Source organism: Procambarus clarkii, chromosome 72 (genome assembly GCF_040958095.1).
Source record: "Procambarus clarkii isolate CNS0578487 chromosome 72, FALCON_Pclarkii_2.0, whole genome shotgun sequence".
NCBI lineage: Eukaryota > Metazoa > Arthropoda > Malacostraca > Decapoda > Cambaridae > Procambarus > Procambarus clarkii.
In genome coordinates, this window is record NC_091221.1 from 7,501,335 (window position 1) to 7,525,915 (window position 24,581).

The 24,581-nt window shown below is 42.8% G+C and overlaps 3 protein-coding genes across 4 annotated transcripts; all 3 read right to left on the reverse strand.

The window, feature by feature from the left end:
* Positions 1 to 797: 797 nt before the first annotated feature.
* On the reverse strand, positions 798 to 4,048 carry LOC123773602 (uncharacterized). 2 transcript variants are annotated; one of them, XM_069312640.1, is made up of 3 exons: positions 3,190 to 4,048; positions 2,125 to 2,265; positions 798 to 1,315 (listed from the first exon to the last, which is right to left on the reverse strand). In XM_069312640.1, the coding sequence occupies exons 2-3, from the start codon at positions 2,253 to 2,255 to the stop codon at positions 1,144 to 1,146; spliced, it is 303 nt and encodes a 100-aa protein (XP_069168741.1). In that variant the 5' UTR covers positions 2,256 to 2,265; positions 3,190 to 4,048; the 3' UTR covers positions 798 to 1,143. The 2 variants fall into 2 exon arrangements, with proteins under 2 accessions (XP_069168741.1, XP_045623350.1); XM_045767394.2 differs by lacking the exon at positions 3,190 to 4,048 and adding an exon at positions 2,831 to 3,036.
* Positions 4,049 to 6,446: 2,398 nt separating this feature from the next.
* Positions 6,447 to 16,666, reverse strand: LOC123773577 (fap1 adhesin-like). Its single transcript, XM_069312559.1, has 4 exons — positions 16,662 to 16,666; positions 15,716 to 15,853; positions 9,434 to 15,317; positions 6,447 to 6,521 (listed from the first exon to the last, which is right to left on the reverse strand). Exons 1-4 carry the CDS (start codon positions 16,664 to 16,666, stop codon positions 6,447 to 6,449), a joined length of 6,102 nt encoding a protein of 2,033 aa, XP_069168660.1.
* A 3,373-nt stretch (positions 16,667 to 20,039) lies between these two features.
* Positions 20,040 to 23,880, reverse strand: LOC138356479 (uncharacterized). The gene is made up of 3 exons (XM_069312641.1): positions 23,838 to 23,880; positions 22,137 to 22,274; positions 20,040 to 21,181 (listed from the first exon to the last, which is right to left on the reverse strand). Exons 1-3 carry the CDS (start codon positions 23,840 to 23,842, stop codon positions 20,815 to 20,817), a joined length of 510 nt encoding a protein of 169 aa, XP_069168742.1. The 5' UTR covers positions 23,843 to 23,880; the 3' UTR covers positions 20,040 to 20,814.
* Between the last annotated feature and the right edge of the window lie 701 nt (positions 23,881 to 24,581).

Sequence of the window (24,581 nt, forward strand, 5' to 3'; positions counted from 1 at the left end):
CTTAGAATCATATTTCAGAGAGGAAAAACTACAGGCATTTTTATATTTGCTTTTGTAATATAGGAATATTTGGCATCGAAATTCTTGGAATATTCTGCATGTTTTTTCTCAAATACTCGTGTCACAGGGCTCACAGTCACTGAGAGACGCTGTTTAGACACACACTAAGAACCAACAAGGTGGTTTCCACACGTCTCCAAGGCGTCGTACAAGGTGTTTCTCACTTGTCACGACTGTTGCAATTTTCTCCCGAAAGCAATTTTCACGCTTGGTGGCGAAACCGGAGTTAAAGCGTCTGGTATTTACCAGGACACTCGTTCGAATCCCACGTGTGACCATGGCGACACAACGCGTTCCTGTCATACTTGTGCAACTACGGGAATTAAACCTCACGTCGCTGGAAGACAGAAGAGTTAGGGGGGGATATGAATTCAACACACAAGATTCTCAAAGAAATTGATAGGGTAGACGAAGAGAAGGTAATTTATTTAACTCAAGGGGCACACGCACTATGAGAATACCGATCGAAATTGAGTGCGCAAATGAGCCATAAAGGCATTAGAAAGATTTTTTTAGTGTCAGATTAGTTAACAAATGGAATGCATTAGGAAGTGATGTGGTGGAGGCAGACTCCATACACAGTTTCAAGTATAGATAGGATAGAGCCCAGTAGGCTCAGGAACCTGTACAACAGTTGAGAGGCGGGACCAAAGACCCGGAGCTCAACCCTCTGAACCACAACTAGATGAGTACATACACACACACGTCCATAATCAGAGGTAACAAATATAAAGATATTGAAACATAATTTATTAAAAGCAACAATGAAAACATGTACATCCTTAAATAAACCTCACTTGAACCTAATTGAAATACGGATTCAGATGATGCACTAAATAAAGAAAATGTTCAAATGCAACAGCAACAAAAATTTGTAAATAAGTTCAACAGTTATAAAAGTTCGACATCAAATACAAAAGTTACTATAGCAAATCATTCTAATATAAACACATATTCACTCACAATTAGAGATGACAATTTTAAATACTGTAGATAATCATCTTAATATAGCTTCGTCTAAATCGAAAGTTTTCTAAATCTAATCCTCCTTGATTGGTCATCATTATGCACTTCTTAACTCTTCTAATCATCATCCTTTTTCTTTTCTTTCTTCTCTTCTGTTTTCTCTTCTTTTTTATCTTCTTTCTTCTCCTTCTTCTTATCGTCTTTATCGTCGTCTTTATCATCGTCATCATCATCATCGTCGTCATCATCCTCTTCGTCATCATCATTCTTGTCGTCGTCATTATCGTCTCTATAAAGAAATCATACAAATTCTTAATATATATATATATATATATATATATATATATATATATATATATATATATAATATGTGTGTGTGTGTGTATTGCAAATCAAACACCTTGAACTCCTCCAGAGTTGAAAGTGTGCCCAAGATGCAGCAGGCAGCAGCCATTTCCCCCTCTGAACCGCGACACTGAGGCGCTGGAACAAGAAACTTGTCACTCTTTGGTCTTTTGTAATGCTGATTAGTTTGTCGTCCTGTTTGCTCAGGAATTTAAATGCACATTTATTCCACTTACAGAGGGTTTCAGGGGTACAATTGGAACAAAACTGCGTAGCAATGTGCCTGAGCTCTGTATCTGATGGCTTTCTGTGTTTTCCAGAAAAAAAATAGTGCCACGCTACTTGACTGGGCTGTATTGAAGGTAGATGCCGGCCAACATGGATGCACGTGTGTAGTCCCACACTACTAGCTAGCCGTCCTTCCAGTATAGTATGGTGACCCCGTCTGGATGCTTCTGAGCGTTGATGTGTTCGTATTGGCCATATTGACCTGCCATTCCACTATTGCTGCAGATGCGCCTCAGTTCAGTGAGGATAGGGGCGGCAAGGCGAAGGGCTACACCCATACGAAGTGCGTCGTGATTAAGGCGAGTTCTCAACACTGAGTTGGGCACAGTAAAGAAAAAATCCCCAGCATGGGGCGCTGTTATAGTTAGGAAGCGGGGTTTGTTTTCAACAAATTGTACGTTCAATAAGCAAATGTTTGAAGATAATAACCTAATATGGTGGCCAGAAAGCCAATTGGTGAGTTACCTTTTGACCCTTCCGGGTGCTACTTTCTGGGTGCTGTCATCATCTTGTGGGTCTCCTGGTGCCAGGAGAGTGCCAGTAGAGAGAGGGTCGCTATAGACTACACTGGCACAGGCAGCCAGGGCCAGCATCATCCACGCCAATCTGGAATGTGGGATGTTGATGAATTTCTAGCAGAGATATCACCCTAGGATGTTATATCTGCGTGTGAATGGGAGGGTTATCTGAGAGCGGATATTTTGTAACGGGATGATGAAAGGGAAGGGAGTAAGTTTATGTAAAAGAGATGGCTGAGAGAACGAACAGGAGAAAGTGAGAAAATGGATGGATGAGGTGAAACTCGATGCATACAACTGGATGACATGAGATAAATGACGTAATACTAGATATAACGAAGAGATTCACTTGGTTATTTTTTCAGATACTCCTACTTGTCAGTAATAATTAAGAACATAAGAGAGTAATAATTAATGAAAATGCCTAAGGCCTTCAGCTTCTATTTATTTATTTCCAAAGTTATTCGTACACATATCTAACCTACGCTTGAAACAATCAATTCCACGATTAATTATCTACACAATTTATTTGACCTGGGATTAAGAGTCTTGAGAGTTTGTTAGAAAATAATCGTGGGTTATGGACAAAAAATGTCAGAATTAGATGCATGTAAAGCTGTTCAAACAGTTAAAAACAAGGTGCGTTAACTCACTTCATGATGTTTGAGAGTGTGTTGGGGAGAGCGTCTGGCGGCAGGGTATGATGAGTGTGTGAGGTGAGGGCCTCCAGTGAGTGTCTTCAGTGACTGGGAGTAGGATACTGAGGGAGGATGGGCGCGGAAGCCTTTTTAAGGAGAGTCGTAGTCCGACTCCTCTCTCTCACCTCCCCCCCTCTACCTAACCCCTTCTCCCTCACCCCCTTCTCTTTCACCTTCTCTCGCTCCTCTTCAAGATGCCAGGAACCACTACGTCCCCTCGATACTGTACATATATATATATATATATATATATATATAAATGCATTTGCCATGACAAATAATTAAACATTAAATTTAAATAAAAACTAACTTACATCCTGATCTAAAACGCCAGTTATTCCTCAGTACTGCCTAACTGGCACAACTCAGCCTAACTGAGCTAGTAGTGATTCATGCATTCATCGTTATATGTAGATTTTATTTAGGACGAACTAATATCGAAAGAGACAATTTAAAATTGTTCCTCGTTTTTTGACCTTTCGATTAATGTCCTTTTGACTTTTGTTCAGTAAGCTTTTAAGACAAAATTTTTGATTTACAACTCTTAAATCTGATGTACGCGCCGTTTTTTCTAATACAAATGTGGCCGTTTTCTTTCAACTGAGTCTAAAAGGCACGCCGCACCTTAAACGACATCTCGGTGTTTACAAAGCCATTGAAGTCGCTCGAGTCGTTCCTATATATAAATATATCCCGTTTAAAACTGTGTACGTTTAGTAACTCCGCCAGCAAACAGGAGTGGACAGCGTCAATAAAATGACATTGACTACTCGAGGCCAAAGTCAGCCATGAAATTCCGTACGTTTTGAGAGTGAAAGAGTGAAGTGTTAAATGGATATTATGTCTCGTTATTGGCTGCGTACAATGCCTCGCCTCGTAGCCTGTCATCTACGACAGCGAGCACAAACTGTGTAACACTATTAAGACCTACAAAATGTTTATGAAAGACAGACAACGGTGTTGCAAACAAATTACGAATTTTTTAAGTGATCATGACTAAGCATGGGACATTGTTATTACTTAAGGTGTGAAGCGGTGAATACAGGCAAGAAAATAGCCAAACAGAGCTCTTGAATGATTACACAATAGATAGTTCTGTCTCCAAATCTAAATAGCTCTTAACGTAATATCTATTTACCAACGAGAGTCATCCCACACTCAACGCTACTGTATTTGGTGAGTATAGTAAATGCAGTTGTATATTAGTACCGCGCGTTACCCCATTTGTACCAGGACTGTGCATTACCTTTTTGTACCAGTACTGAGCGTTACCCATTTGTACCAGTACCGCGCGTTACCCATTTGCACCAGCACTGTGCATTACCTTTTTGTACCAGTACTGAGCGTTACCCATTTGTACCAGTACCGCGCGTTACCCATTTGCACCAGCACTGTGCATTACCTTTTTGTACCAGTACTGAGCGTTACCCATTTGTACCAGTACCGCGCGTTACCCATTTGCACCAGCACTGTGCATTACCTTTTTGTACCAGTACTGAGCGTTACCCATTTGTACCAGTACTGTGCGTTACCTATTCGTTCCAGTACTGTACGTTACCCATTTGTACCAGTACCATGCGTTACCTATTTGTACCAGCACCGTACGTTACCCATTTTAGTCACATTTTGAGCAAAATCGGATTTTTGTGATTTCTAAGGAACGCACCAAATTATACCACAGAATTTGACTGGAAAACTGGCTTTGATTATCTTGTTTCGATTTACGTCCATGATTACAGGAGTGCAACCCGGAATTGGTGCTGGTGAGCGTTCCCAAAGTCAAGAAAGTGTCGTACTATAGTGCCCTAACCTAACCATTAAAGAGAATGACGTTATAGTAAGTTGTACTAAAGTATATTACGTTATGTTATATATAATGCTTTTACCTTAGGTTAGAGAAGAATTTAACACTCTAAGAATATATTGAGTTTTTGTCAGACAAATTAATGAATAATGCATTAACTATTTGGCCCCTTCTTGCAGAATAATTATAATGACAAATTCTAATTTTCAGAATTGTTTCAGTTTCTATAAATAATTTATAGGATTTACCACCGTTTTTTTCCCAAACTTTCGAAACTGAATTGTTAAGGAGTATTCCAACTTACATTATCGTAATATCTCGATAAATCTTAAGTAAGTTTGAGGACTTTAGAAAAACCCAAGGCTGAATGAATCACGTGCCTTGAAAACGTCATAGAATCGCTTGCATCCGGATTCTTGTTTCATTTCACTTCCAGTTGTATAGAGATGCGATATTGTTCCCTGCGTCACTGTCCAATACGAATGAAAAAATTAGAACATTATAATTTTTGGAACTACATGACGTCTATTTGCCCATACGAGGCATCTTTATATAAACCCAAACGCATATAGACATATTTCTTACCAGCGCTTGGAACAGTCCAAGTGATCCAGCGACCATCAAGTCGTTGTCTTTCGTGTCAAAAGGAAAGAATAATTAAGTATTCTTGAATACATTTCTGGTCAATGCAGTAAAAATCTGCTCTGTATAAAGGAGAAAAGGAAAATAATGAGAAACGGATAAGAAACGCCAAATATTGAATAAAACGTAGTATGTATTGAATAAGAAAAGAGGGTGTGGGTGTAGGAGAAGGGTTTGGGTTCAGGAGGGTGTGAGTGCTGTAGAAGGGTGTGCAGGGAGCTGGAGGTGGGTGTAGGTGTATAATCAGGGTGTAGATGCAGGTGTGGAGGAAGATGGTAATACTCGTTGCAAGGTCTGGGTGTACTGACGTGAATCCGTGAGAGCTGACCATCTCCCACTCATTTTTAAGCTCGTCTGATTGTATCAACACCTGACAATCTTCCGTGACCGTCAAGAATTGATCCCATATCTGTTGCAAAATATTTCGTACTCAACGTTTCCAGAAGCCTGTAGGCTGAGTTTCTAAATTTTAAAAAATGTAAAACATTAAAATAAGCGTCTAAAACATTTCAGGGAAGCTGTTGTTATACAAACAACATCGTAAAGCGTTTTATCGTCAATGTTGTCAATCACCCTTATCGTATCGGCGTGACTCGAGTCTCGACACCTTAGGTCCGGGTCACACTGCTTGTACGTAGTTTGACATTTCTCAACTCGGAACCAAAACAAATTCTTCTCCTTGCGAGACGTTCTCCCACACAATACAGCTTCTATGAGTGTCTTGGAGGATGCAAAAACTAGATCCTAATTGAAGCTAACTTATATAAAATCCCTAAGTTTAAACAATAATTCCTGAATAAAAAGTATATTTACACGTAAAAACCTTGATACCCAGAGTCATTATAACGTGGAAGGAAGAAATAAATAAACTCAACTTACTCATGTGAAAGTAAATGAAATTGAAGATATTTTCTTATATCCTGGATGCTTTTTAAGTTGAAATCGAGATAAATGAGTGAGGAGGATTAAGGCATTATTAGACAAGACAGGTACTTCCAGGAACTGATTTCCAGCAATAGGAAATTTATCTATAAATTTCTTGATACGTCTTGAAAAAATATTTCGAAATAAAACTGCAGTTTACCCAAAAAATATTTTGCGACTTCCCAGAAACGTTACAAAATTTTAATTGAGGCGCTGGAACAGAAAATTGGGTGCCCTTGGATCTCTGATTAGTGACAATCGGCCTTGAATCCAGTTCTATGAGAAAACCCAATGTTTTAGTGGCTATAGAGATAAATGTATACGAATTGCTCAGTTCACTCCTTGTTCTTAACTGCTTCCCTGTGGTTGGCAGCGTAAAACGGAATTGAAGTCTCAGGCAGACTTGATCCGTGTTTGTAGTCAGCCCATCAATTGTCTCCCCTTCTCCCAGGGGTCTATTGTAATTGACAATAAAGAAAACTGTGTGTGCTTAAGTTACATATTTGAAAAGAACAAAAAATATGGGTTATGCTCAGGATCTTGCATTGAATTTTAGTATGTAGTTGGTGTTGGAAATTGGTATTCGTGCAATTTTCTTATATATAAAACTCTTGATAAAACCAGTGGGAGATGTTGACTAATACAAAGACTTAGTGAATGTAGGTTTACCTTGCGAGTAAAACAAAGGATTTGGTTATCGTATATTTATTATAAAAGTTACACAATAAATAATCCAACAAAAGTGTTGTCTCAGGATGTTATAACATAGAGTTCAACTTGATCATACACTTAATAAAATTATACGATAATTAACAACTCTGTGGCATGGAATATGTGAGGGATAGCTTCTCTCTCTGAGATGATTCGGTTTGCTGTTCGAATTATGAACAGTCAGGAACAAATACCTTAGTGTTCTGGTGCAGGGAATCAAATTCGTCTATCCGTGTGTTAGAGAGTAGCAAATTCATCTATCTTTGAGCTAAAGAGTTACAAATTCGTCAGTCTGTGAGCTAGAGAGTAGCAAGTTCGTCTGTCTGTGAGCTAGAGAGTAGCAAGTTCGTCAGTCTGTGAGCTAGAGAGTAGCAAGTTTGTCAGTCTGTGAGCTAGAGAGTAGCAAGTTCGTCTGTCTGTGAGCTAAAATTACTATCCACAGATTCTGGTAAAGTATTCATTCAAGCATCAGGAACATATTATATCCGCAAAAAGACCCACTTGCACATTTTTCTCATACTATCAGAGTCCTGAAAGTCAGAACAACTGTCATTATGAGTGAATTTTGATCATTCTCATACCTGATCAAAAGTAATTCAGCAGTTATATACTGTCTATTACGTTTGTATGGATGTGAACTATGAGGCCTACAAAATGCTGACCTATGAAAGCTTATTTGTGAATGTAGGAAAATGCTGAGAGCGTTCATTGAGAGTTAATCCTTGCACTCATTGCAGTCTCCAGCCTGGAGACTGCACTCTACAAAATAATTCACTCACACTCGACGAAATAATCTCCAAATGAATGACATCGTTGTGTCTGAAGGGAATCGTGCATTCAACACAATCACCTCTTTTTGTTTTGTTTATCCAGGACAATTGTTTATCTCTGGACCCTCCTGCTTATCCAGAAATATCAACTTACTTGTTTGGAAATACAACTTAAGAATGAGTGATATATATTTATAGAATTGTGTAGCAGGTCAAATGGATAGAATAAAATAATTAACCAGCAGAGAAAGCAAGGAGGACCCCATCTCGATATTTGGAATGTTGAAGGAACTATACTGTCACAAAGATATAGATTGCTAACCAGGCATTATGAGTCTTACTGAAGTCAGGCCAATGTTGTTTAAGCTGGCTTGTTTTTGGTTTTATCAGGGATGTGTCTGTGGTTTTATCAGGGATGTGGTTGTGCTTTTATCAGGGATGTGGTTGTGCTTTTATCAGGGATGTGGTTGTGGTTGAGTTTAGAGGGATAGATGGGGGTCAGTGGTAAATTTGGTTGCAGGTTCAGTACTTTATTTTGTAATAGATTTGGTGGTGTGCTAGGTGATTAGTTTCATGGTGCGTTTTCAAGTGGGTTTCATGGTGCGTTTTCAAGTGGGTTTCATGGTGTGTTTGGTGGTGTGTTTGGTGGTGTATTTGGTGGTGTGTTTGGTGGTGTGTTTGGTGGTATGTTTGGTGGTATGTTTGGTGGTGGGTTTAGTGGTAGGTTTACTGGTGTGTTTTGTGGTTGGTATAGTGGTGGTTTCGGTGGTGCATTTTGTGGTGACTTCGGTGGTGGCTTCAGTTGTGGTTTCGGTGGTGGCTTCAGTTGTGGTTTCGGTGGTGGCTTCAGTTGTGGTTTCGGTGGGGGCTTCGGTGGTGGCTTCGGTAGTGGGTTCTGTGGTGGCTTCGGTACTGGCTTCGGTGGGGGCTACTGTTGCATCTTCAGTTGTGGCTTCAGTTGTGGCTTTAGTTGTGGCTTCAGTGGTTGCTTTTGTGGTGGCTTCGGGGGTGGCTCCGGTGTTTGGTGGTGGGTTTGGTAGCATGTTTGGTGGTGTGTTTAGTGGTATGTTTGGTGGTGTGTTTAGTGGTATGTTTGGTGGTGTGTTTAGGGGTATGTTTGGTGGTGTGTTTGGTAGCATGTTTGGTGGTGTGTTTAGGGGTATGTTTGGTGGTGTGTTTAGGGGTATGTTTGGTAATGTGTTTGGTGGTATGTTTGGTGGTGTGTTTAGGGGTATGTTTGGTGGTGTGTTTGGTGGTGTGTTTGGTGGTGTGTTTAGGGGTATGTTTGGTGGTGTGTTTGGTGGTGTGTTTGGTGGTATGTTTGGTGGTGTGTTTGGTGGTATGTTTGGTGGTGTGTTTGGTGGTGTGTTTAGGGGTATGTTTGGTGGTGTGTTTGGTGGCATGTTTGGTGGCATGTTTGGTGGTGTGTTTGGTGGCATGTTTGGGGGTATGTTTGGTGGTGTGTTTGGTGGCATGTTTGGTGGCATGTTTGGTGGTGGGTTTGGTGGCATGTTTGGTGGTGTGTTTGGTGGTGGGTTTGGTGGCATGTTTGGTGGTGTGTTTGGTGGTGGGTTTGGTGGCATGTTTGGTGGTGTGTTTGGTGGTGGGTTTGGTGGCATGTTTGGTGGCATGTTTGGTGGTGGGTTTGGTGGTATATTTGGAGGTGTGTTTTTTGGTGGGTGTACTGGAGGGTTTTTTCGTTGGTACAGTAGTGGCTTTTGTGGTGGCTTCGGTCGGAGCTTCTGTGGTGGTTTCGGTGGTTGCTTCAGTGAGGGCTTCGGTGGGGGCTTCTGTGGTGACTTCGGTGGTAGCTTCAACGGGAGCTTCAGTTATGGCTTCGGTAGAGGCTTCGGTGGTCGCTTCAGTTATGGCTTCGGTGGTGGCTTCAGTTTTGGCTTCGGTGGAGGCTTCAGTTGTGGCTTCGGTGGTGGCTTCAGTTGTGGCTTCAGTGGTGGCTTCAGTTGATGCTTCGTTTGTGGCTTCGGTAGTGGCTTCAGATGTGGCTTCAGTTGTGGCTTCGGTGGTGGCTTCAGTTGATGCTTCGTTTGTAGCTTCGGTTGTGGCTTCAGTTGTGGCTTCGGTGGTGGCTTCATTGGTGGCTTCGGTGGTGGCTTCAGTTGATGCTTCGTTGATGGCTTCGGTGGTGGCTTCGTTGATGGCATCGGTGGTGACTTTGTTGGTGGCTTCAGTTGTGGCTTCGGTTTTGGCTTCAGTGGTGGCTTCGGTGGTCGCTTCAGTTGTGGCTTCGGTGGTCGCTTCAGTTGTGGCTTCAGTGGTGGCTTCAGTTGTGGCTTCAGTGGTGGCTTCGGTGGTGGCTTCGGTTGTGGCTTCTGTGGAAGCTTCTGTGGTAGCTTCCGTGGGAGCTTCAGTTGTAGCTTCTGTAGTATTTTCGGTGGTAGCTTCGGTGGGAGCTTCTGTGGTGGCTTCAGTGGTAGCTTCAGTTATGGCTTCGGTTGTGGCTTCGGTGGTGGCTTCATTTGTGGCTTCAGTTGTTGCTTCGGTGGTGGCTTCGGTGATGGCTTCAGTGGTGGCTTCTGTGGTGGCTTCAGTGATGGATTTGGTGGTGGGTTCTGTGGTGGCTTCAGTTGTGGTTTCAGTGGTGGCTTCGGTGGAGGCCTCGGTGGTGGCTTCGGTGGTGGCTTCATTTGTGTCTTCCGTGGTGGCTTCAGTTGTTGCTTCGGTGGTGGCTTCGGTGGTGGTTTCAGTGGTGACTTCGGTGGAGGCCTCGGTGGTGGCTTCAGTTGTGGCTTCAGTTGTTGCTTCGGTGGTGGCTTCAGTTGTGGCTTCGGTGGTGACTTCAGGTGCTGCTTCGGTGGTGGCTTCGGTGGTGGCTTCAGTTGTGGCTTCGGTGGTGGCTTCAGTTGTGGCATCGGTGGTGGCTTCAGATGTTGCTTCGGTGGTGGCTTCGGTGGCGGCTTCGGTGGTGGGTTCAGTGGTGGCTTCGGTGGCGGCTTCAATTGTGGCTTCGGTAGTGGCTTCAGTGGTGGCTTCAGTTGTGGCTTCGGTGGTGGCTTCAGGTGTGGCTTCGGTGGTGACTTCAGTTGTTGCTTCGGTGGTGGCTTCGGTAGTGGGTTCAGTGGTGGCTTCGGTGGCGGCTTCAGTTGTGGCTTCGGTGGTGTGTTCAGTTGTTGCTTCGGTGGTGGGTTCAGTGGTGGTTTCGGTGGTGGCTTCGGTGGTGGCTTCAGTTGTTGCTTCGGTGGTGGCTTCGGTGGTGGCTTCAGTTGTTGCTTCGGTGGTGGCTTCAGTGGTGGCTTCGGTGGTGGCTTCGGTGGTGGCTTCAGTTGTTGCTTCGGTGGTGGGTTCAGTGGTGGCTTCGGTGGCGGCTTCAGTTGTGGCTTCGGTGGTGGCTTCAGTGGTGGCTTCGGTGGTGGCTTCAGTTGTGGCTTCTGTGGTGACTTCGGTGGTGGCTTCAGTTGTGGCTTCGGTGGTGGCTTCAGTTGTTGCTTCGGTGGTGGCTTCAGTTGTTGCTTCGGTGGTGGGTTCAGTGGTGGTTTCGGTGGCGGCTTCAGTTGTGGCTTCGGTGGTGGCTTCAGTTGTTGCTTCGGTGGTGGCTTCGGTGGTGGCTTCGGTGGTGGCTTCAGTTGTTGCTTCGGTGGTGGCTTCAGTTGTTGCTTCGGTGGTGGGTTCAGTGGTGGTTTCGGTGGCGGCTTCAGTTGTGGCTTCGGTGGTGGCTTTGGTGGTGGCTTCAGTTGTTGCTTCGGTGGTGGCTTCGGTGGTGGCTTCAGTTGGTGCTTCGGTGGTGGCTTCAGTTGTTGCTTCGGTGGTGGCTTCGGTGGTGGCTTCAGTTGTTGCTTCGGTGGTGGCTTCAGTTGTTGCTTCGTTGGTGGCTTCAGTTGTTGCTTCGGTGGTGGGTTCAGTTGTTGCTTCGGTGGTGGCTTCAGTTGTTGCTTCGGTGGTGGGTTCAGTGGTGGTTTCGGTGGCGGCTTCAGTTGTGGCTTCGGTGGTGGCTTCGGTGGTGGCTTCAGTTGTTGCTTCGCTGGTGGCTTCGGTGGTGGCTTCAGTTGTTGCTTCGGTGGTGGCTTCAGTGGTGGCTTCGGTGGTGGCTTCAGTTGTTGCTTCGGTGGTGGGTTCAGTGGTGGCTTTGGTGGCGGCTGCAGTTGTGGCTTCGGTGGTGGCTTCGGTGGTGGCTTCAGTTGTGGCTTCGGTGGTGACTTCAGTTGTTGCTTCGGTGGTGGCTTCGGTAGTGGGTTCAGTGGTGGCTTCGGTGGCGGCTTCAGTTGTGGCTTCGGTGGTGGCTTCAGTTGTTGCTTCGGTGGTGGCTTCATTTGTTGCTTCGGTGGTGGGTTCAGTGGTGGTTTCGGTGGCGGCTTCAGTTGTGGCTTCGGTGGTGGCTTCAGTTGTTGCTTCGGTGGTGGCTTCGGTGGTGGCTTCAGTTGTTGCTTCGGTGGTGGCTTCAGTTGTTGCTTCGGTGGTGGCTTCAGTTGTTGCTTCGGTGGTGGCTTCAGTTGTTGCTTCGGTGGTGGCTTCAGTTGTTGCTTCGGTGGTGGCTTCGGTGGTGGCTTCATTGGTGGCTTCGGTGGTGGCTTCGGTGGTGGCTTCAGTTGTTGCTTCGGTGGCGGCTTCAATTGTTGCTTCGGTGTTGGCTTCGGTGGTGGCTTCAGTTGTTGCTTCGGTGGTGGCTTCAGTTGTTGCTTCGGTGGTGGCTTCAGTTGTTGCTTCGGTGGTGGCTTCAGTTGCTTCGGTGGTGGCTTCAGTTGTTGCTTCGGTGGTGGCTTCAGTTGTTGCTTCGGTGGTGGCTTCAGTTGTTGCTTCGGTGGTGGCTTCACTTGTTGCTTCGGTGGTGGCTTCACTTGTTGCTTCGGTGGTGGCTTCACTTGTTGCTTCGGTGGTGGCTTCGGTGGTGGCTTTGGTGGTGGCTTCAGTTGTTGCTTCGGTGGTGGCTTCGGTGGTGGCTTCAGTTGTTGCTTCGGTGGTGGCTTCAGTTGTTGCTTCGGTGGTGGCTTCAGTTGTTGCTTCGGTGGTGGCTTCGGTGGTGGCCTCGGTGGTGGCTTCGGTGGTGGCTTCAGTTGTTGCTTCGGTGGTGGCTTCGGTGGTGGCTTCAGTTGTTGCTTCGGTGGTGGCTTCGGTGGTGGCTTCAGTTGTTGCTTCGGTGGTGGCTTCAGTTGTTGCTTCGGTGGTGGCTTCGGTTGTTGCTTCGGTGGTGGCTTCACTTGTTGCTTCGGTGGTGGCTTCACTTGTTGCTTCGGTGGTGGCTTCGGTGGTGGCTTTGGTGGTGGCTTCAGTTGTTGCTTCGGTGGTGGCTTCAGTTGTTGCTACGGTGGTGGCTTCAGTTGTTGCTTCGGTGGTGGCTTCAGTTGTTGCTTCGGTGGTGGCTTCAGTTGTCGCTTCGGTGGTGGCTTCGGAGGTGGCTTCAGTTGTTGCTTCGGTGGTGGCTTCAGTTGTTGCTTCGGTGGTGGCTTCGGTGGTGGCTTCAGTTGTGGCTTCGGTGGTGACTTCAGTTGTTGCTTCGGTGGTGGCTTCGGTAGTGGGTTCAGTGGTGGCTTCGGTGGCGGCTTCAGTTGTGGCTTCGGTGGTGGCTTCAGTTGTTGCTTCGGTGGTGGCTTCATTTGTTGTTTCGGTGGTGGGTTCAGTGGTGGTTTCGGTGGCGGCTTCAGTTGTGGCTTCGGTGGTGGCTTCAGTTGTTGCTTCGGTGGTGGCTTCGGTGGTGGCTTCAGTTGTTGCTTCGGTGGTGGCTTCAGTTGTTGCTTCGGTGGTGGCTTCAGTTGTTGCTTCGGTGGTGGCTTCATTTGTTGCTTCGGTGGTGGCTTCAGTTGTTGCTTCGGTGGTGGCTTCATTGGTGGCTTCGGTGGTGGCTTCGGTGGTGGCTTCAGTTGTTGCTTCGGTGGCGGCTTCAATTGTTGCTTCGGTGTTGGCTTCGGTGGTGGCTTCAGTTGTTGCTTCGGTGGTGGCTTCAGTTGTTGCTTCGGTGGTGGCTTCAGTTGTTGCTTCGGTGGTGGCTTCAGTTGTTGCTTCGGTGGTGGCTTCAGTTGCTTCGGTGGTGGCTTCGGTGGTGGCTTCAGTTGTTGCTTCGGTGGTGGCTTCAGTTGTTGCTTCGGTGGTGGCTTCACTTGTTGCTTCGGTGGTGGCTTCACTTGTTGCTTCGGTGGTGGCTTCGGTGGTGGCTTTGGTGGTGGCTTCAGTTGTTGCTTCGGTGGTGGCTTCGGTGGTGGCTTCAGTTGTTGCTTCGGTGGTGGCTTCAGTTGTTGCTTCGGTGGTGGCTTCAGTTGTTGCTTCGGTGGTGGCTTCGGTGGTGGCTTCGGTGGTGGCTTCAGTTGTTGCTTCGGTGGTGGCTTCGGTGGTGGCTTCAGTTGTTGCTTCGGTGGTGGCTTCAGTTGTTGCTTCGGTGGTGGCTTCGGTTGTTGCTTCGGTGGTGGCTTCACTTGTTGCTTCGGTGGTGGCTTCACTTGTTGCTTCGGTGGTGGCTTCAGTGGTGGCTTTGGTGGTGGCTTCAGTTGTTGCTTCGGTGGTGGCTTCAGTTGTTGCTACGGTGGTGGCTTCAGTTGTTGCTTCGGTGGTGGCTTCAGTTGTTGCTTCGGTGGTGGCTTCAGTTGTCGCTTCGGTGGTGGCTTCGGAGGTGGCTTCAGTTGTTGCTTCGGTGGTGGCTTCAGTTGTTGCTTCGGTGGTGGCTTCGGTGGTGGCTTCAGTTGTTGCTTCGGTGGTGGCTTCATTGGTGGCTTCGGTGGTGGCTTCAGTTGGGGCTTCGGTGGTGGCTTCGGTGGCGGCTTCAGTTGTTGCTTCGGTGGTGGCTTCAGTTATGGCTTCGGTGGTGACTTCAGTTGTTGCTTCGGTGGTGGCTTCGGTGGTGGCTTCAGTTGTGGCTTCAGTGGTGGCTTCGGTGGTGGCTTCAGTTGTGGCTTCGGCGGTGGCTTCATTTGTTGCTTCGGTGGTGGCTTCGATGGTGGGTTCAGTGGTGGCTTCGGTGGCGGCTTCAGTTGTGGCTTCGGTGGTGGCTTCGGTGGTGGCTTCAGTTGTGGCTTCGGTGGTGAGTTCAGTTGTGGCTTCGCTGGTGGGTTCAGTGGTGGCTTCGGTGGCGGCTTCGGTGTTGGCTTCGGTGGTGGCTTCAGTGATGGCTTCTGTGTTAGCTCCAGTTGTGGCTTCGGTGGTGGCTTCAGTTGCTTCAGTGATGGCTTCTGTGTTAGCTCCAGTTGTGGCTTCTGCGGTGGCTTCTGTGGTGGCTTCTGTGGTGGTTTCGGGGGTGGTTTCGGTGGGGGCTTCGATAGGAGCTTCAGTTATGACTCCGGTGATGGTTTCGGTGGTAGCTTCGTTGGTGGCTTCAATGGGAGCTTCTGTTGTGGCTTCGATGGTGGCTTCAGTTGTTGCTTCAGTCGTGGCTTCTTTACTGGCTTCAGTTGTGACTTCGGTGGTGGCTTCAGTTGTGGCTTCAGTTGTGGCTTCGGTGGGGGCTTCAGTGGTGACTTCGATGGGGGCTTCGGTGGGGGCTTCAGTTGTGACTTCGGTGGTGGCTTCGGTGGGGGCTTCGGTGGAGGCCTCGGTGGTAGCTTCGGTGGTAGCTTCGGTGGTAGCTTCGGTGGTAGCTTCGGTGAAGGCCTCGGTGGAGGCCTCGGTGGAGGCTTCGGTAGTGGGTTCAGTGGTGTTGTCATCGACACGCATCCTGTTCAAGGTAAAAGTAAAATAATGTTTAAAGACGCAAGAAAAAAACTTGTCCTACACGACGAATATTTGCTGGAGAACACGACAGCGATCCTTATCACGCTTAGGAAGAGTTGATAGTCAAGCACGTTATCGGGGCAGTAACAGGTAATCCAATACCTTAATTTGCATACGAACCTTGTCTGCTGGGAACTAGTTGTCACAAGTCCTGCTGCTAGGAACACTATTATCGCTCTTGTCATATATGCTCACCCAAATGTAGGGTTGAGATTATTAGAGTAACAGATATAGCCACCCCAAGGTTCAAGGCTCCCCAAGAATTATCCTCAATCGATTTCTCAACTTTTCTCAACCCATATTCAGCCCAGTTCTGAACAAGAAATACGTAAGGTTGCGTACCCAAACACTGGAATGACTTCATGTATGTCCCCCTCTGTTAGGTCGTCCTTGTCACTGAGAGCGTCGTTCTGTTTCTTCAGGACGAAGCCTGAAGTGGCACACACAAAGGCCAGGAGACCCAGCAGCGCGAAGTTGTACCTGTGGGGGAGAGGAGAGGGTGAGAGATATGATAACACGAAGCTGTACCTATGGGGGAGAGGTGAGAGGAGAGGGTGAATTTATTCAATCAAATCTAAGGTTCTATTTACATAATTTTGTTCATTTATAAACCTTTGTTCTTTGACAATTGGGATTTTTACATAAGAATTACAGCACATTAACTATACAAAAGAGGGTATATAATAACAATAGAAAGCACGTAGACAATGTCATTATCAGAAACAGAACACGCTTTCGAACGCAAAAAAACGTAAATTGACGTACAATTTCGACGTTCCATGTTTATTAAAGTTGTTAGAGTATATGTTAAAGAAACTTACCATAACAACAATATTTTAGCTTTCTCACATGGGGTTATAGTGTGCAGGCGTTTAACTTTAAGGGCATGGTGTACAGCAGGTGTCCCACGCAGCTGTAGTTAGGTCAGTTTCAATCTCGTCTGGCCTATTTATAGCTCTGCTGAACGGTGTTGAATGTTACTTTTGCATATATTATAAGACCCCGCGGAGTCCTCCTTGTCGTTCTTTACCCCTTTTTTTGCATGAACGTTATATTTGTACCTAATTTCATTGTAAACCTGGGATTTACAATGAATTTGTAATTAAAAAAGAATAAACTTTTTAATAGATAATCTGGGAACTACCACAGATAAACCTCACACAGTTTAATGTAGTACACCTGGCACTAATAAGCTTAGAACAACAGCACGTAAACCTTGCACGCCTAAGCTGAGTTGCTAATATCCATTTGCTGAAGTCAGCTTAAGTCCTAGCAGAGAGACTCTCACCTCATGATGGAGCTGAGCCTCTGGAGTACTAGACGAAGGCTGGCTGGTAGTGGGTGGTAATGAGACAAGTTGCACCAGAGGACACTTATATACTCTTCACATGTATATTGGATAATTTGATGTACTTAACCTCTAGGTGCCATAAGCCGCTTCACATACGATAAGGTCAAGTTTTTCCCCTAATGCAGGTTCATCCCAATTATATTTCGTGCTTCGTATTAGTTTATTATCAGCGACATAAGTTGGTTAATCGTTTCAGATTTTGGCAAAATTGTACAATTCTTCCGTTTTCTCAATTTTCTGTTAATGATAAAGTGTGACGCTTGAGCGTCAAGCAGTCATATGTCCCCACGACAAGTGTGTGTGTGAGTGTGAGTGCTGTCCTTATTTCTTCCTGCTCTTCATCTCTCGTGTTCAGTTTAAAACTGCGTATTAGCATTAAGGTAGAGAGCAAAGAATAGCTGTTATTATATGAAACATTATACACATTCGTGCATGTGTATAATGCATGTGTAACCACTGCATGTGAAAAATTATAAGAACATTAATATAATACAGAATGACAACGAACTCAAGATTAAAATACATTGTATTTGATCAATGAAGAAATAATCAGGAACATTAAAATCACAAAGACCATATAATCGTATCACAAAATCATTGATGTTTAAGCAAATATTTGAGCACCCGCAATGATATTTATGTTTATTTTCACTCTGTGGTCAAAAACTGAACTGCATAGTCTAAACTGACTTAAAGAAAAGAACGTCAAGATAGGACTTAAAATTTATTTTACATGACACGAAAGTAACTTTTTCACATAGGCATTATGGGACCTCTATCCATACCACGGTGGTGCAAAAATTGTCTCGAACATTGGCGCCCACAGCTGTCCTAGCCACAGAAAGCAAAGACAGTTTCGAATTGGTATTCAGGTAAAAGCTCGAACAGAGCAAACCGGAAGTATCAAAGTTTGAGGGTAAGAGTAAGATGCAATGTGCTTGATTTATGTGCGAATAAAATATAAAGGGGAAAGTGTCATAAAAGAGTTGACTGGAGTAGATGTTATAAAAACAAGAGTGATTGAAAATGAATGGAATATGTTCATGAATAAAGTTCATGATGGAATAATGTTCATGAATGGGCAATGAGTAGTTTCTCTTATTGCAGTGCAAAATGCTTGTACGTGAGCTTCAAATTTGGAAGCGTAAAGGTGAAAATCGTTATAAAATACGCACAAAATGATGGCAGAAATACAAATTATTAGTTTTAAACAACTTAGTCTCGGAGAATGAGATCGATATAGTATCTAGGAGTAATATAATAAAATAATTAAGCTGAATAGCAAAATGAAAATTTATCCCATCAATGGCATGAGTGGAAATTGTTCCCATTAACCAATGAAAATGCTTGTAGATGAATGCAATAAAAAATATGAAATTAATGATGTATATGTCATTCAATAGTATATACATAGACATGCTTGGTAAATGACAAATTAAGACACTGAAAAAATGAGTTGAATTGACTTTGTGCTTATTTAAAATATTCTGTTTTCAATTATGTAATGGATACAAAATGCGAGATTATTGCTAGAGGGTTGTCTGGTAATATGTTGTTCTTAAGAGGCAGGGGGGGAAGAAAGGTGTGCTTCTGCTCTTAATTTGGTTGGCATTAATGCCTCGAAGCATTTAAAAGCATTTTTTTGTTTTTGGTATCTGTTACTGTTTCTAAAATTAACGTATATTTTATTACAGCAATTTATAATAGAAATAATTTAAACATAATTTGAACTAGGCTTTTCGCTGAAAGTCAAATTTTTATTTTTGTCTGAAAGTCCATCTTGCCACAATTCAATATTGTTAACATTTCTGATTAAACTTATTTCATGCCATTGTATAAATGAATTTTATAGTTAGTCGTAAATTATGTCATAAATATTAGGTGTTTGTGGCTTGTTAATTATGCATTAAATATTACTTTGATATGTCCTATATGTCTTTCACACGAAAATTTAGTCGATATTTTGGAATGATTCCCAAAATAATCGTTAGGTTTAGACGTTGGTTCATATTTGTATAAAAGAGGATGTTTGTCGAAGGTTGGAGTCTAAACGTTTGGGGGCTCACCAAACTTTGCAGGGTGACTGGTGGGTATATTTGGAATGGTCATCGTTGGGATCTGGTTCAGTCCCCCAAGCAAAACCAAGTTTATGAAAATCAAATGTTCCGGGCCAGGTCCATAGAGTTTATCATTTAATTATATTTTCCACATATTTGAAAACACAATTCAGTATATATTGTTTAGATGGGGAGTCCAGGTATTACAGTATATCAAATAGAGAAGAGAATATCTCCCCAAAGTTGTAGACGAGATACTTTGGGCTAGCCTAAAAAAAACTTTGCAGGGTAACTGGTTGGTGTTCAAGGAGGGTCATAAGGGACTTGGGGGTGAGCTCCCACGCTCACATTAATGAACTTTACGAAGTTCATGAGCAGAAAGCATGCCAAAATACGTGTTCTTATGGGAGAGTTGCACTGTGCGGGCTCCCAGCACTTACGTGGGGCAAATTATTAGTCAACCGGGGAACTACTGGGTATCCGATGAAGTACGTAATATAAATATTATAATTAATTATATTATATAATTTCACATGCACTCTCATCTCTCTTCACCTATCCCCACTCACCTTTCTCCCCTCCCTCTCACCCTTCTCTCTTTCAGCCCTTCCCTCACACCTGTCTCCTCTCTCACCCGTCTCCCTCCTTCTCCCTCTCACCACCATTCTCCCCACCACTCTCTCCTTATCTTTCTCAAACATCCCCTTCTCTCTCTGCATGTCTTTCCCGCTCATTTTCTGTCTCTCACTCTCTGTCCCTCTCTCTCTCTCTCTTTTTTAAACTAAGACTAGGGGGGTTCATAAGGGCAATCAGATGACGTACTTAGACACTACAAGCAAGAACTGTTATCCTATCTCAGCTCTTCTGAAGCCTGCTTCTAGAGACTCATTCATTTCATGAGAATGTACTTTGAAACTATCACATAGGCAACAATCTTATAAGGATCTTGGTGAAACTGCAAGAGCTGTATTCCTTCCTCAGCTCTGTTGAAACCTAGAGACCCACTTGTTTCATGAATCTGTTATATGCATCAATAGGAATAGCATTTATTTATTCACAACATTAGGTAACAATCATATAAGGAACGGGATGAGCCCGTAGAGAACTGTGCCGGAGCTCTCTCTCTCTCTCTTTCTTTCCCTCCTATTTGTGGAAGGATATTTTCTGGTAAATAAAAGTCATCTTATATTGCAACGTTTACAAGCGAATCTTCTTGAAACAATAAAAATAATAAAGCTGAACATTATTTGCAGACATATATATCTCTAATACAATAATCAATAATCAAATACAATAATCTTTAATCAATAATAAAAATATATTTTTCTAGAATATATATTATTAACTTTCCAAGACTCAACGTAAACAACAATTGATTATGATCATAATTGTTTGTGGGATTGATTGTTTCCCTTCTAGTTATTTGGTGTAGTTGTTGGTTTATTGTTCGTTTGTTTTACTTAAATCTTGTGCTCTTGTTTGTGTGTTTACTTATTTTGGTAATTTTGTTCTTCGTGGTCATGTTATTTAGGTTTTTGATTTTGTTCTTGTTCTCATTAACATATGTTCATGTTATTTTTGCTGGTCTTGTTGGAGTAGCTATTCATGTCTTTGTCAATATTTGTTTTTGTTTTTTTGTTCATTTATAATTATGCAGATTTTAACATTTCTTTTTTTTTCCAAAGTATTTTTTGTTGTTTTTGCGTCAATACTCTTTTTTTTTATATTCAAATTAATAGTTATTAACTTATCTGCTAATTTCAGCTAATGTTAAAATATATTTATACTTTTTTTTTAATTAGGTGAAAAGTTTTAAGCTTAAATGAATTGAGGTGAAAATCTTCTTATTTGCTTCTTATTTAATACAATATTTTTAGTGGCAGATGGGTCAACACCACATTAAGTTTTATTGGTAATTTTGGATGTACTTTGCTGGTTTCGTTGCTCTTGTAGAATTAAATGTGGTGGATGGTTAATTAAATGGTGATTGTACTGGAATTAGTAGTGATCTTGATTGAAGTTTCTTTAGTGGGTTAAGTGGTGGGTTTGGTTGTGGGTTTGGTTGTGGGTTTAGTGGTGGGGTTGGTTGTGTGTTTAGTGGTGGGTTTGGTTGTGTGTTTAGTGGTGGGTTTAGTGGTGGGTTTGGTTGTGTATTTAGTGGTGGGTTTGGTAGTGAGTTTAGTGGTGGGTTTGGTAGTGGGTTTAGTGGTGGGTTTGGTTGAGTGTTTAGTGGTGGGTTTGGTTGTGTGTTTAGTGGTGGGTTTGGTAGTGGGTTTAGTGGTGGGTTTAGTGGTGGGTTTAGTGGTTGGTTTGGTAGTGGGTTTAGTGGTGGGCTTGGTGGTGGGATTAGAGGTGGGTTTAGTGGTGCAGTTATCAACCATGGTGTCGTCGACGCGCATCCTGTGGGAGGCCAGAGAAGAAAAAGGTTAAAAGCCGCAGAGATTATTTCTTGAGACAAATAATATACTTGAGAAGAATTCTGAGGAACAAATTTATAGAAATATCTTTATCTTAATCAGTTTTATGTGTCTTGTGAACAGTAAGTATTCAAGAATACAGTAGGGAAGTGATAGATAATTCCACACCTTAATGTGTATACTTAGTGTTATCTTCTGGGGACTCACAGCAGATAACTAGGAAACAGGATCCTCTTGCTGGGATCTTGTTCCCAGCAGGAGGATCTGTTGTCACTAATCCTCTTGCTGGGAACCCTGTTGTCACTGGCTTGCTCTCAGCAAGCCACACCAACCCACCATCGCTAACTTGAACATCATCAAATTTAGAAATACCAGAAAGTGTTGTTAATCTCTCCGATCAATCCCTTATTAAAACCGGCTCATCAGTCATGAATTCCTATTCACCGCCTGAGTACCATTTACGTCTGTAACATAGCAAGTGAACTGGAGGCTTAAGGTCATTATTTATATATATATATATATATATATATATATATATATATATATATATATATATATATATATATATATATATAATGCTAATTCTCCTTTTCACCTCAGCTTTGAGTTTGATCCACATTGGAAATCACTTCAACCAATTTAAGTTTGTCTTAACCGATTTCTCAGCTTTTTTCAACCGATTACTCAGGTCTTTTCGATCATTAGTTCAGTTTCCCTTAACCGATTACTCAGATTCGCGCTTCTCTCCTTGTTCACCAAACAACAATTAGGTTAGGCTTCATATAATCTTTGAGAGGTTGAGCTACAAGCCTATAATCAGTTATAACTGGTTTTGTACCCACTTTCAATCATTTCAACTCCACTTATAACCGACCTCGTAATCCAGTTCACCCAATACTTAGCCCAATCCTCAAATGGAAGTACATAAGGTTACTTACCTATCCACTGGAACGCCTTCAAAGAAAGCCTCTTCAGGAAGGTCGTCCGTGTCGCTGAGAGCGTCGTCCTGGTTCTCCAGGACGTAGCCTGAAGTGGCAAACATGAAGGCCAGGAGACCTAGTAGCACGAAGCTGTACCTTGTGGGTGAGGTGAGAGGAGAGGGTGAGACATATGATAACATGAAGCTGTACCTGTGGGGGAGAGGGGAGAGAAGATGAGAGATATGATAACACGAAGCTGTACCTGTGGGGGAGGGGTGAGAGATATGATAACACGAAGCTGTACCTGTGAGGAAGAGGTGAGACGAGAGGGTGAGAGATATAACACGAAGCTGTACCTCCGGGATGTTAGGAAGAGGTAGGAAATTAACAAAGTATAGGAATCACTGACTGTTGCCTATGTTGTACCAATTTTTAAGAAGTTGTATATATATATATATATATATATTACGTGCGTTGATATATCGGCCAATTAGCATGACATCTATTGTGTTAAAATTGCGTGGATTGAATATCTCAAATTCTATTCGTACACAACTTCAAATAATCAGATACATAAAGACCTCTCATATTTTCTTTTTATAATATTTAAATTAGTTTGAAGGGAAAAAGATTGTGATGTTATGTAACTGGACTTAACTAACTGGATTTTGTAACTGGACAAAATCTTTGATATTGCTATTCATTAAAAGTATTTACAACATATAGGAAATTTTTTATATAATGGACTAATTAAATTGGATTTAGTATTCGTAATTTCAAAGGAAACGGAGTTAGCAAATAAAATTATGGTCATAAGGAAACTGATGAAAACAGAGTGTTCTAAAGGCTCTATCCTCTGACTTCTGTTGTTTATTTTATACAAAAACGACTTAAGATATTTGCAAATTTACAAATTATATTGAAATACAGAGGTACATAAATCCAGATGAACTCAATATCGCCAAGGAGAGAAATATTGACAGATGTAGTTTAATCCCAACAAAGTTAGGGTTTTGAGCTTAGGAAAAGATGATGAAGTTGCCGGATATGAACTGAGGGACGTTAAAAGATATTTTAAGCCAGACAAATTAACGTAAAATAATTTTTTGACAAGACAATTTGGATACTGGGATTAATATCCAAAAGCGTTAGTTATAAAACCATCAAATATTACCTGCTTATTCATATTATTTAGTTCAGTTTAGGGCAACCTATAATAGAACGGATTTCCATTACTTCTACTCTCACTTTAATTTCTGAAATTTACACATATACCTTTACTGGAAATAATACTGGCCTCTTTATTATGCATAATATCCTTTCCCTACAAGTCTTCCAGCTGCTCTGTTCACAGAGGAATCCAATATCTTCAGTTTTAATTCTTGTAGAGTTACCAAAATAATTGAAAGACGTGTATTTGTTCTAAAGATTGTGATTCGTAATTCCTCTCACGGTTCGCAAGGAAAGCAAAGTTACAAGAAATACTTGCTAGTTAGTCTTTATCTGTCTGTCAGTCTTAAGCCAGTCAATCTCTCGTAAACCAGACACTGCTAATCTCTGTTATATCACAGATAAACCTCACACAGCTCAGTTTAGTCCAACTTCAAGTAAAGGTAACACTACTACTCTTAATCCAACTGCACGTACCCTAGTACTCGTAAGCTAAGTTTCTAATATATTTTTAGTAGGACAGCTTAAGTCATAGCAGAGAAAACTCACCTCATGCTGGACCTGTAGAGTCTCTGGAGCGGGAGACGAAGGCTGGCTGGTAGTGGGTGATATTGAGATAGGTCACACCAGAGGACAGTTATATACTCATCCTGTGGATATTGGATAATTTCATGCATTCAACATCGAGGTGCCAGGGGCCGCTATACACGAGTTTCCTCTAATGCACGTTCATCCCAGTTATAATCAGCGTGTCGTACTAGTTTATTCACAGCGACATGAATGGGTTATACTCGTTTCAGGTTTTGGCAAAATTGTGACATGATTCTGTCAACTCGATTTTTCTGATAATAATTTAATGTAACGCTGAAGCGGCTGATTGTCAATAGCCCCGCTACACGTTTATGTGTGTGTTTATGTCTTCTTGTATATTATCATTGGTGTTCAGTTAAAAAATATGTATTAACTTGAAGGTTGAAAACAAATTACTATTATCCTCATATGCATTCATCACGTGGCAAAGTTTTCGTAATTATTAGAACAGATTAATAAAATAAAACACAACTTCGATGCAGATATTATTTGTTAGGAATAATTTGTAAAACTTGAGCCAGTACTGATGCATTAATTACTGAGGTGTGAAGTTCTTCTGATTGGTGAGGTACAGTGTGTTTATGAGTGACGAAGTGCAGTGTACTTCTGAATGGTGAAGCACAATGTGCCGTACATCTGAGTTGCGAGGAATGGTGTTCTTCAGTTATTAGTTGGGATGGTATTGGAAATTCTCAAAATATT